The sequence below is a fragment of the Lichenostomus cassidix genome, chromosome 2 (genome assembly GCF_008360975.1).
Source record: "Lichenostomus cassidix isolate B80296 chromosome 2, HeHo_3.0, whole genome shotgun sequence".
Lineage (NCBI taxonomy): Eukaryota > Metazoa > Chordata > Aves > Passeriformes > Meliphagidae > Lichenostomus > Lichenostomus cassidix.
This window is the reverse complement of record NC_139482.1, coordinates 62958689-62972379: the sequence shown is the minus strand read 5'-3', so window position 1 is coordinate 62972379 and position 13691 is coordinate 62958689. Positions and strand designations below refer to the sequence as shown.

The 13691-nt window shown below is 41.6% G+C and overlaps 1 protein-coding gene across 1 annotated transcript in view; it reads right to left on the bottom strand.

Annotated features, from left to right (window-relative positions):
• The window catches only part of JARID2 (jumonji and AT-rich interaction domain containing 2), a 214183-nt gene that overhangs the window by 58760 nt on the left and 141732 nt on the right, over positions 1 to 13691 (bottom strand). The window contains exon 4 of the mRNA XM_085051817.1: positions 1903 to 2072. Within this exon, the coding sequence (XP_084907943.1) occupies positions 1903 to 2072 (170 nt within the window). The remainder of the gene's footprint in view (positions 1 to 1902; positions 2073 to 13691) is intronic.

Here is a 13691-nt window from a genome sequence, read left to right as displayed (position 1 = left end):
TCTTGCTGTCTAAATGCATGTGTTGTCAGAAACGTACGAGTATTCCTGCATACTGAAGAAATTAGGAATGAGTTGCAAGTTCTTAATTGACAGTACAAAACATCAATTATGCCACAGATGAAAAACAAAGAAGAAAATTACAGGTGCAAGAGCTAAACAGCCATTGATTTAAATAAAAATAAAAAAATAAAAACAACAACATGAAGCACTGGAATGCTAAAGTGCTAAAGGACTAAAGTACCCGTGCTTCCCATTTGTGTTGTTAAACCAGAACGCAAAGAGAGTAAGAAATAAAAATGGAGATAAGTGACACCCCCACACAGGTTGTCTTTCTGTAAGTGCAAGTTCCTTCAAAGCTATAAATAACACATGCTTAGTTAGCAAGCAGTGGAAACAAGTGTGTGAATGCAGCCATGTGTGCTCACACACAGACACACACACAACCCCCATCTGACTCTTCCCACCAACAACTGTGGCAGTCAGCCCAGATCACAGCAGTGACATGCTGCCAACAGACTGATCAACCTCACAGCACACTAAATTAGAAATACATTTCCACAGATTAAATTTCAGAGGACCATGATGCCACTTTAAACTCCATTAGATTCTGCTCCTCACCATCCTTTAAACAAATAGAAAAGCTAGCAAAACCCCCCCTCTATCCCCTCCACCCACCCGCTTTACCCGAGGTCCCAACAGCATGGAGGCTCCATACTGGATGTGAATCAAGATGGATAAATTAGCAACCAGTCTAAAGGTACCACTAGCCTAAAATCTCACAGAGAGAAGAAAAAAGAAATCAAACCACACTGCATTAAGGTGAGAAAGCCTCAGCGGGAAGCTACAGGTGGTGTTGATCACTGCAGCCCACAGGTGCGACAGAGACCTAGGAAAGCGGAACTCAAACATAAGCTTTGAAAGATTTAACCCACTAGGTAAGACTTTTGCAGACAAGCCCTATCTGTAACAAATGCGCACCCTCTCAGCAGGTAATGGGACAAAACAATGGCAAGAGGCATCATTCCAGCACAGAGGATGGAGCAGTGACTAAGAAGACAGGCTACGCACCTATAGAGAAACATACTGCAAGAGATAACATGACAATTGGGGCATTAAACTGAAAGATGCCATCTTCAGTACATGACTCAGGGCACAGGGCCATAGAAAGTCTTAAGAAAAATGACCACTTAAAGTAACATCTCCTTCTCTAGCTTAATCTAGACAGTGCTCAGGCGCCCCAGGTCTTGACATGCAGGCTTGCAGACACACAACCCATCAATCCCAGACACAGGCTCCAGCCAGGCTCAGGCACCTGTTATTGTGAGGTAATTTGGGTATCTCACTCCACAATTTCAGATGCCTCGTTTGTACCTGGGTTGCTGAGAGGAGGAGCTCACTAGTTTTAATTAGCACCACAGGAACAATCCAGCTCCTGAGGCAGACAGGAAAAACAGCGACCCCTCCACCCAGTGTCAGATGAAAAGCCCCACTCAGATTGAACAATAAAGGACAGTGAGTAGGTAGAGAAGGGGAATTTCCAAGAAGATTTTCTCCTCTTGCAGGAACAAGTACTCAGGCAAGTTAAGCACTTCTTCAGTTTATAGTGAGACGAAACAAAGATGGGGGGACTTAAGAGAGCTAGACAAAAACCCATTCAGGATAACAGAGAGCCAAGCATAAAAGAAATTTCTTTTCGCACTATTACCAGCCTCATTTTATGATCTTTAGAACCATGAACTCGAATGCTCCTGCTGCAGATACAGTCAAATTGCTGAGAGTTGAAATGCACACAATACATTCAAGGGCAGCACCAGTACATTTGTCTGGCTGCTGCTCAATGTGCAGTGCTACAGCTCCTTCTGTGAAAGAGACTGTGCCCCAGGGCTGCTGCCAGACACCTACCTCGAAGACAGAGGAAGGTGAGAAAATCTTCTGTCTTGGGCTTCCTTTTGGAGAGGTCAGAAATCTGAGTGGCAGGAGGGGGTAACAACGGCTCCACTATCTTTATTGGAGTTGTGCTGGGACTGTTTGGCTGGGATTGAGCAAACTTCCTTTGTGCTTGCAGCCTTGGCCTGTGGAAACAAGAGCACATCAGAAACATGTTAGGCAGAACTTGCTGGACATGAGAAAACATAAAAATTCACCATTTAGAAGAGCGAGAGAGAGATCTGAATCCACCTCCCACCAATACCAAATCCCTAGCTGGGTTAATTATGAAGACAGTATTTTATTTGTTTTACCCTTTGGTATCTTCTGCTACGATTTGGAAAACCAGAAAGGGAACATCTTGACTGTAAAATCTGTGACTACTATTTCATATGTTCTGAGTGTCTTCTTGCACAAGATACAATTACAGTTTACCATTCACTTATTTGGAAATTAAATCTGTATTTTGCACCATGAAAACATCTTTTTTTTGTTAAGTGTTAATGCTCATTGCTTTTTGTTTTTAATTAATTTACAAATTAGGTTTATTTTAGCCCCATTAAGGTTTTAATTTATTCCAATCTGCTAGAACCTTATTTCCATAGTAACATATATATTAATAGATAAGGTGTATACATATTTGTGCCCAGTTCTAAAAATGCAAATCAAAACCTTTAGGAAAAAACATTTTTGATAGGAAAACATCAGGTCAAAACCCTTAGATTTTTGTTTATTTGGCCACAGCCCAGAAGACAGTAAGCAAGGAGGTTGGCAGTGGGGTTAAGTAGGATCTGGGATAAATTTGTAAGAATGAAGGACATGCATGGAGTGAATTTGTTCAGCCCTGCTACTGGGCAATAGACTGACATTCTCTGATTAGTTTTAGAGCATGCCTGGGTGCGGCTGCAGGAAATGAACGGCTGCAGGTGGTTTTGGCAGTAGGCTGCAAATTATTTCAAGCCTATCTGAAGGCTCTGATTAACTGCAACGTAGCAATGAATATGATTTTCCTTAATATGTCTGGAACGTAAATTGGTATTAGGGAAAGCACTTTGGGGCAGGACAGATACCTGGAGAGGGTCTCACTGGGAACCTGGCTCAGCTGAGCACATAAGAACATGCTAATTTCTTACTTAAGCAACTGGGATTCTAATTATGATCTTTATTACAGCTTCAAAAACGAGAGAAGCTACAGAAAGAACTTTAAACCTTGTTGAGAAAGGATGCAATTTTATGTCATTTCCTTCCCTAATAGCAGAGTATTTACATAATGTCAAAGTGAAACGTATCAAGTAACACTGAAGGGAAGGCCAGGCCTTGTCACTTCACAGCAGCCTCGATTGTTGTGACTTAAGGAGAGCGCAGCTATCATTCAGTGGGGATAAAACGCATAATTGACAAACCTCTTCTTTTTCACAGGTTTTAACCACAAATATCTGGGTAACAAGAGGTTTGTTACTGTATTTTAAACTTGTGCAATCTTGTTGCTAAGATAGCAAAAGCAAAAAAAACCAAAAAAACAAAACAAAAAAACCCCCCCAAAAGTATTTGTATGAATATATGCTTCCCCTAATGACAACAGAGAGCAAAAGTAACATTCAGCAGTTTTCTCCCTAAACTCTGCAGAAAATTGTCCATGTCCTCACTATCCAACCCCCACCACCCAGAACAACAAAACATACCAGCCATTCTTACTGCTTATTTTCATCTCCTCCATGGCAAAAATAACTTGGTGTTTACAAAATTTTATATCATGGTGCTTGTAATTTGTGAACTGAAACTAAAAGACTATTTAACACATATATTTCCTCATGTCTATGAACAATTATCTTTCCAGAATGAAGGTCTGGTATAGATCTGCTTGTATCCCCCCCCAGAATTACTCAGATTGCTTTGCAAAGCCCCACGCCTTCAAGCAGACTGAGGACTCCTGCACAGGATGAATGGGATTTTAATTTCAAGCAACTACATTTCTATCACCAAAACCATACATGCAGCCAGAGAAAAACGCTTTGTGTTGGCTTCTGTTCTGCACAAAACATATGCTCTCTCGGCAAAAAACAGACTATAAAGGTTAGCAAGTATCCTGGCTTTCCACAGAGCAATTTTTTCCCATTGATGTGCTTCAGCCAGGCTATTAAAAACATTCACCCACCCACTCTCTGCATCTCTGTACCTGCTTGAACCTCATGTGATCAGTGATAAGCAAAGAGGAGGACCACCACCCCAAAACGTAAAGCCTGTTTCACAGTTCAAAATTAACCCTTTGCATCAAGAATCATCCACACCAGTTTACAGTATCCCTATTATTAGTCCTCAGAGCACTGAAAGAGAATTGGGGAATGACTTGCAAGTTTGGCATAGATGTGAAATGAATTAGTGAACCGAAACTACTTTAGGTTCTGCCTGTCTTTGGAAGTACACTCTCTGCTAGTGTTCTTTTCTGGGGCATGGCCTGGCAGCATCACAGGCTCTTCACTGCCAGTGGGGCCCCTTGATTTCAGCAAGGACAGCAAACATGCCAGGTCTTCCCTCCACCTACAGCCATGAACCTTTGCTGCTTCCCCACGGAACCTGTGGCAATTTGTTGCTGTGTGCTCAGATGCTTCTCCTCTCAAACCAGTGTTGAAGATTGCTGTACTTCCATCAGCTCAGTTTGAGCTCACCAGTGCCACAAAAACAGGCCTCCTTATGAAATATCCATCTTTTATTAAAACCACAAGCAGTTACAGGGTGTAAATATCACTGATTCAATTTATGAACACTGGTAAATGAAGGCACTGTTTTATGACTGCAGCATTCTTTAGGTTTCTGCAACAGCTACTATTCCTTGCACGGATATGTGTATGCTCCACAGGCTTCTATTCTGGTGACTAAGAGTGCATACAGAGTGAGCTGTGAGCAAGTAATAAGCTATTCTGTAGCTACAGCGTACTGGGATGAGGAATCAAGATTATGAAGCCAAACACGTGCTCTTGAGCAGCCTTTGCTTCAGATTTATGTAAACATTACCAGTTTCAAAGGTGGGCCAGCAAAAGAAAACCACACATATTTCAAAACATTGGCAACAACTAAAACCATTCCCTTGGGAAGGTATGTATGCACCTTAATAAACTTGTATGTCCCCATGAAAACCTCCAGCAGCATAAAACCAATTCTTTCAGATATGGTCTCACATTACACTTAATCCAATCTAAGTGTGAAGCTGCTGATAAAGAAGGATTGTGCCCTCCTTCTTCATTACAGCTACATCAGACAAAGCACAGGAAGTTATACTCACACACCACTTCTGAGCAAGGAAGGACAGAAGTGATAAAAGTGCTCAGAAAGACATTGTGTGTATATTATAGTCCCTATATAAAATTTAGAGAGAAACTGTGTGGCCAGCAGGATCAGGACAGTGATTGGCCCCCTGTACTTGGCACTGGTGAGGCCACAACTCAAATCCTGTGTTCAGTTTTGAGCCCCTCACTACAAGAAGGACGTTGAGGTGGTGGAGCGTGTCCAGAGAAGGGCAGCAGAGCTGGGGAAGGATCAGGACCACAAGTCTAATGAGGAGGAGCTGAGGGAGCTGGGGCTGTTTAGACTGGAGAAAAGGAGGCTCAGGGGGAATATCTTATTGCTCTCCACAACTGTCTGAAAGGAGGCTGTAGCCAGGTGGGGATCAGTCTCTTCTCCCAGGTAACAAGTGACAGGACCACAGTGGCCTCAAGTTGTGCCAGGGGGTGTTTAGATTGGATATTAGGAAACGTTTCTTTATAGAAAGGGTTGCAAAGCACTGGGATAGCCTGCCCAGCAAAGTGATTGAGTAAGCATTCCTGGAGGCATTAAAAAGATACATGAATGTGGCAAAGGACACTTGACAGAGTTAAAGACTGGAGTCTATGATTTTAGAGGTCTTTTCCAACCTAGATGAATGCAAGATTGTTCAAACATGTAACACCACCAACATTGCTTTGCTCTTTGCTTCTTAATGCAAGGATTTCTACTAGAATGACCTATTTAGCGCACATTTGGCAACAACAAACAGATTGGCATGAGTGGCAGAAAGAACAAAAAAAATCCTGTTTCCGTCCTCAAAATAAATTGCTCACTTTGTCCTCATTGAAAGGGTAACACACTATATAAGGCTTAAAAATACGCAAACAGAAAAAACTTCGCAAGACGGAAAAAGATGAGGAAAGAACTCAAAATAATACCACATCTAAACGTCATGAAAAGACCCAACACGCAGCCAGAAATATGTAGACTATTTAAAAATAAACAGTAAACCACCTTCTCTCAACAGAATGTTTTTTTCCTTCTGTTGCTTTTGAGATACTTTAAACACATACCTATGACACAAAGTTCAAAAAAGCCTCAGCCTGAGGAAGTCTCACCTCCTTTGGGTATGCTTCACTTCTACTGAACTGACTGTTTAGGTCTGAAAAAAGGAAATTTCAGCCAGAGACTGAAACTCCACAAAAAAATATCCTGATTGCAAAAACTCAGACTAGGCTGCAAAACATTTCTTTCCCAACCAACACAAAATATGCCTTTTGAAGCTCTTCTAGACTAGAATTTATTTTTAGTTTAATATTTTAAGCAAATTGCATTCTTTATAATTAAAACACTATAGTTTATGTTAATTAAAAATGCTTCAAAACGTCTTTTAAAATAGAATATCCTAGTACCATTCCTTTAGCTTGTAAAAAAGTGCACATTTAGGAAAAAAAGACTTAATACAAACAGGCAATCTTTTCTTTGCAAAGCTCAGCCTAGTAGTAGCAGTCTGTGTTAAATTTAGTAAACATTAATATTCTAGATAACAGTGTGTGTTGTGCTACCTACAAATCAACTATTAAACTATCAGTATGTGAGATTTAGTTGTACATTGGTACAAAAATCTGACTCTTTTCAGTGTATTACTCCATAACTCCTAAGTGAAAACAAAGTGTAAGTACTATAAAACACACACAAAACCAAATATGCACCATCAGATTTGTAATATACTTGCATTCATACTAACCTATTTATAGAAAATTCTGGGTTTGAGAGGCTATTCTCATGCCTAAGCATCTCAACTGGGAAGAGATTTGCAACAAAATCATCTTCTGCAAACATTCTCTAATCTCCAGCAATCCGCAGGTTTTCACAAAACTTTCTGCTTAGTATGTGCCACAGTATGTTCTTGCTGTTTGGTCTCTTTACATTTCACTTACTTCTTGAACTCCACTTTTGCTTTTGTCTTTTCCTCCTTTTCTGTAACCTGATGTTCCCTTTTTCTTGATAACAGCACCACAAGGAGTTAGGTTTCCAAATGCAATAGGAACCATAGCTAAAGTAGCGGGTAGAGTGGAACAGTTTTGTGACTAATTCTCATTTTCCTTTTCCATGCAATGTGCTTTTCACTTAACAATTAAGGGGAGGCTCTGGCATTGTTGAGCACCCTGCCTCAGATTTTTTTCTGACCACTCTGTGCTAACATCATTACAGCTTCCCCTCTGCTGTGTACCTGGGTTATTTACTTCCTTGCTATGACACTCTGCTGGCACACTGAAATACTTATCTCTGAGATTCACTTGGCTCTGCACCCTGATCTCACTGAGGTTTTAAGTCCACCATCTTTTGGTCTCATCAGAGCTGATAAACCAAATATGTAAGTTGTGTAACTGCACAATGCACTCTGTCTGGCACACAGCATGTCTGTACAGAAACATTCACATGTGCGTGCAGCTTTGTTTAGGAAGGTAAACTTACCTCAACATGACAGGCTGCAGAAATATTCTGACCTCATTTAGAAATAAAAAAAATAAGTAGTTTAGGCTTTAATAGCCAGGTGTCTGCTGGAAATCAGATTATTATCAAGTGTTAATTTCCGCCTCAAACAAAATTCACCATGTGACAGGCACTTCTAGGCAAGCCCAAGATGAGCATGCAAAACTTGTTGCTGGAGGTATAATTTTTCATGGGACAGCAGGAAATCTTTATCACTATCACATGTGCCAGCATGTGGAAGGACAGGAAGAATGGCTAAGCTACATTTTACCCTTTCAATCCTCAGAGTAAGTCCAAGACATTCCCTCCCAAGAGTAACCTTCTAGAAGACCACCAGTTCATGTGAACAGGGCTCCAAACTTCAAACCAACAAGTTGTCTCCATCAATAACGCCAAAACTTACATGAAACATATTTTTTTTCCCCCCAGCTGTGAGGGTAAACATTTGGATGATAAAAAAAAAATGGGGTGGGAAAACAATTGCCCTCAGAACACAAGATCTTTTTGGCTGCCCCTGGAGCACACCAGAGTGCACGAGTTGGCTATGGCAGCACTAGGCAGTTTCCATCTGTACTCACATGCTGCTGCCACCACTGTGTCCCAAGCTATGCTGTCAGGTGAATAAACAGCATCACACCAAGAGCAAAAAAGCAGGCATGCAAAGGAGTCCTTTGAACTGCATTTCCTGTCCCACATGCCCCCAAGCTACTGCGACAGTGTTTTGTGCCACATCTGTGGTATCTGTCACCCATGTGATAACACTGTTCTGTTGCTACTGCCAGCAAGTCTGCCGTAGTGGAAACTGAGATTCAAGCAGCATCTGTGTCTCCACACCTATTTGTACCAGGAAGGAACCAGAATTTAAGAGACCTGGTTGCTCCCATCCATGCAAACATCAAACACAGGTAACCGGTGCAAAGCATGGGGTCACTCTCAGATGTGGCTCCTTCAAAATAATTTGCAAGATAATGCAATCCAAGACACAATCTAGACCTGTATTACCAGGTAAGAGTGTAATTCTAATCCTGTCATATGATCAAAAGAATCTGGTTTACTTTTCAGTAAATTAAACATCCTAGCAAGGTTGAACGCAACGATTTTCAGAAGTCGTTTTTACTAAGTTGTTTATTCAATCTTTTTTACCTTCTGTGGCCCAGTAAATCAAACTTGGGGCCTAAATTAACTACATGATTTTAAGCTAGCCTTAAATATTCACATGATCCAATCAAAGCACGATATTAAGCCCATGTCTATTCAGTCCTTGATTGTTGAGCTTAACAGGGCATGTTTGTGTAAAAAACACTTCTTGCTCTAAAACTTTAGCCAAAATTAATAGTTGCACTTTTTTCTTTGCAATTTCTTTTTGTGTGTGTGGGTTTTTTTAATGGAAAATAGTTGGGTTTCTGAGAACCTCCTCTCCTTTTAACAATAGAAAGGTGCTTGGGAATGGCATTTAATGAACGATAATTGAGCTAATCCATATGCTTCATAACTAGTTAAAAGTACAGCTAGACACAAAGTTTTTTTGCTAAAAACTGCTCCAATTATCATTAATTCTGAAACCACCTGTTTTTCCTCACAATGCTCACTGATTACAAGAAGGTACTTGCAGTCTCCAAACCCACCTCATCACACAGTTTAGCAGAGACACTTACACCTACTAAGCGAAACAGCTGGCTGTTCAAACTACACACAAGATACCACTACACAAAGTGGGAGTTCTTAAAAGCTGCTGGGCACTGTTTACCACTCACCACCTCTTTAGCTGTAAGAACTGGACAACTCCATCCACCATAAACAATCTTTGTACATACTCAACATCACATATAAAAGCAGCCACAACGACACAGGTATGGAGAGCTTGCCTGCTAGACTGAGGCCCATACTATACAGTTTATAGAAAAAGTTGTAGAAAACTAACACTGCATTCAGATTTCACCTGTGGATCCAGTAAGTTCAGGTGTTCCAGTGGTCTAGATAACCTTGAGAGGGTTAAATCACACTGGGTAGTAAATGCTCTGGGTTTTTGCCCTGACACATCCATGGTGGTCAGAGAATTTTGACACTACCCTTTAACAGCACTAAGACTTCCCAGTGTGAACTTGAGTGCCCTTCACAGACTTCAGGATACAGGGAAGCAAAACGGAGCAAGAAACAATCCAAAAAACCAAAAGCATAATCAGTCAAAGTTGCAGCCCTTCTCCAGGAGCAGGCGTCTCTTCTCATCCTACTGCTGCAACTGGTTTGAACTGCACTTGTTGCAAGAACAGTTGCTTATTTGCAATTTGCAGCACTGCAGCACTGTAGGCAGGGTCACAACCTCTCATCATGCTTAAACCACAACAGACCTCTGAGCTACCAAGGTGCAGCTCCAGCACAACACAACTACAAAACCACACCATCTACCTTCAAATATCTCAACGATGGCATGCTTCCAGCTCAGACTCCAGCAGCTGGAGAAAGGCTAATTTAGATTTAAATACATTAATGGCCATCAAATACTCAAACCCCATCCACCTGTCCTATGTGCCAGTGGCTTTGGCAAGTACAGGAGGGTTTATCAGCTGCTGCCCAGAGAGAAGCAGCAGTGGGAGTGTGCCCAAATGAGGCTATAGAAGCTGAATGAAGCTCCCAAGAAGCTGCTTTCTTACAGCTTTTGTCACCAGATCACACTATAGTAACTGTCCTAAAGATTGTCCATAAATCCAGGACAAAAGCCTTATTCCTCTGTTAGTAAGTGTAGGATCTGGACAATCAGAAAGACAGTAACTCTTCTAAATCTACTTTCTGCAGGGCTGTACCACCTGAGATTGGACAAAAATTTTTCCTCTCCATAAAGGCCTGTGGTGAGCTGTACATGGCAATAGATGGCAGAAGAGATCCTTCTCAATACTGGAGACAGGTGGTGCCACCCTTCCTTTGTCCTGCAACAGTTCTTAAAAATTCCCATCTTGGAGTAGCTTCATTTCTAGTCTAAGAACATAAGCACTGGCACTTCAACCTTTGACTGCTCCAAGTTGTACTCCAGCTGTGTCTACATTGCAACCATATTGCATGTTGCATAAAGCCACCCACCCAGGCTAAGCCTTCAAATTCATCAGTCCACATGGGAATGAATCTAACAACAATACTGCAGACTGTGACTCCTACAAATGCTCCTCCCAAAGTCCTGGTTATTGCTGACACCCTCAATCCCACAGCCAATAGCATTCAGCTGGGCCAGCTCAGATATGCTCACAAAAGCTACAAAGGTGCATAGACCAAACAGAGCCTCATTCAGAAAAAATAAGGAACAGGAATGTATGCCAGAAGTCCATTTTGGAGGGGGCTGTGTCCTGGATACATCTCTTTCCTTGCTGTTGTTTGGGCTATACATGCTGCAGAGATTGCTCCCTAGAGACAGCTTATGATACTTGAAAGACAAGTTCACTTTTTGGGACTAAGCTATAGTGGGAGTCACAGCACTGGTGGGAAGCAGTACCAAGCACCAAGTGATGAGCACTGATTTCAGCAGTACCATAAAAGCTACAACAACTTCTGACTCCTCCCCACATTCCCACCTGTGCACAGCTTACTTCTGCTCCTGTGCCAATGCTCTGGAGCCATTCCTCTTCCGCAGTATTCCTCATCTCTGGCTGCTACTTGGTTCTCTTCACCAGAGTGCTCTGCAAGCTGCTTACCAAGCACAGCTGAGCACAGCTACCAACAAAAGCACTTGACAAAGGGAGACTAGGGTTTCTGGTTCCTGCATCCAGAAATGGGGGCTGCCCCTCTATTCTAGCAGTCTGACCCAAGATTCTTACTTTTCAGCTTGAACCAGACCCACTGCACCATACCAGAATGCATAAAGAACATTACCAAGGAGTAGCTTTAGGCCAGGTCTGACATTTTATACCGTGCCGCTGCACAGAGAAGAGCATCAGCACATGTTAGAAAGTTAAAATGCAAAAACATAGCAGCAGAAAAAAGAATTAAGGACTCATTTACATTTGCTTGGTTTTTAATAATCACTAGCAGATGTTTGAGTGTGTACTATATCCACAAACTTCTCTTCAAGAAGAAAACCACAAGACCAGTTATGCTTTCACATTAAACCCTGTCCTTTGTGCTGGAAGTAAACAAGGTTGAACTCTGTGCTAATAGACACCTTCCCCACTAGAAGGAGGATGCAATGCATTCTTCCACCTTCAGCAAGTCCTGCTGCCAGGACTTGCTGAAGGTCGAAGAATGAAGCAACTCTCTGAGTCTCCTGATATTCATATAAAGCCAGTGTGGGAAAGCCTAGGGGCACAAAATGTTGTCCCCTTCCACTTCACTTCTCTGCAACCACGCTGCTGTCTGCAGGTGGAATTACAGGCAACTTGGTTAACTTTGTTATCTACCACAGGCTTGGATTATTTTCAAAATCATTTTTGACCCCTACAAAAAGATTCCCCACCCTATGGAAGACAGCCTATTGAATGTAATAGGCTGTATTGAATGTAATTTGTAGGCTGTATTGAATGTAATTTTAAAATTGAATGTAATTTGCCCGTTTTGAGAAAACTTGAGCATTGCCCCCTATTTAATTACAGAGAAGTCAAAGCTACTTCTAGCACAACACACTGTGCAGCTTCAATATTCTTCTAGTATTATTTTCAGTGTGCTCAGACATCTGAGGGACATCTGCAAAACCTGCTCACTTCCCAGTTCCCAAGCAGGAGACATTAAACAAAACCAGCACGGTTCGGATGACTGAGCTTCCCACTTCGTTACTCATGTGACACCTGGGTACAAGCCAAACCCCTGGTCTCTGACCAGTTTGGAGCTGCTCTTTGTTCTCTATGATACACCAAATAATACCAAACATATCAGCAGCTCTCTCCCTAGTAATTTGACCAGCTGCTAAAACTCAAAAGGATGCAAGATCAAAGCCATACGACTGAAGGAAAATTCTCTTTTCACTTTGAGCAGCCTTTTTCCTGCAATTGTGCTTTTAAAAAAAATTGTTTTACAGATCATTTTATTTGTGTTTTCCAATCTCAGAAAAACACGTGTACCTCAACTCTAGCAATCGTTCACCTTCGCCCTAAAAGCAACTTGCAACAGCCAGAAAGCCACAGATTACTGCTGGCAGGAAAGTCAGAAATAACAGTGTATGGATCATTTTAGCCATCATCTGAACGGCTGAGAAACTTCCTGTTCAATTAAGCCTTGCATTAATCCCTACTATTTAAATAAAATCTTCCATCTACTGGCAGGAAGTGATAAAAGTCACATGGTCAGTAGGTTGTGGGCATTTTAACCTCTTGCAGAGGTTGCAGCTTGCAATTTAACCACACCTGAAACCAGATATCTGCACTTCCCATGGGGACAGCCTTTAGAAGGCTCCTCTATCATCTGGCTATTGCCAAGAACTCAACATTTCTCTTGTAGAACGCACAGTGAGAAAAAAAGAGACACAAGACATCCTATATCTGCTGCAGTGACTTTATTCTGATAAACAGCAAAGTGATCACTTTTGCATAAAACACCCATCAGTCACATTCACTGTCTTGCCAAAAAGGATTACTAAACAGAAACATGTGAGTGAGCTATCAGGGGAAGAAAAAAAATAAAAATCAGTATATTCCATTATGTTAATCCTATGCTATTCTTATATAATTCTGAATTCCATTATGTTAAACCTATGCTATTCTTGTATTAACTCTGAAGATAAAATACAAACTTTAGCAGGTGCTGTCTCTACTTTTTGGTCTCTTTTCCTTCATCATTGTAATTTTTTGCATTGAGTTTGTCTTGGAAGCAAACCACGACCCTCTCTAGGCTTCCTCCCCAGGAGTCAAACAGCCCATTCTTGCAAGTCAATCAGGCAGATGCAGTCAATTGTCCCAGTAACTCTGTTCATGCCTTCTTTCAAGCCATGCCACATCCTGCTACCAGTCAAACAGGCCTGAAAAGGAAAGGGGCCATTCACCTCGAACCTCTTCTTTACATGGATGCTAAATCTTATGAGAGGGGGCTGGCTG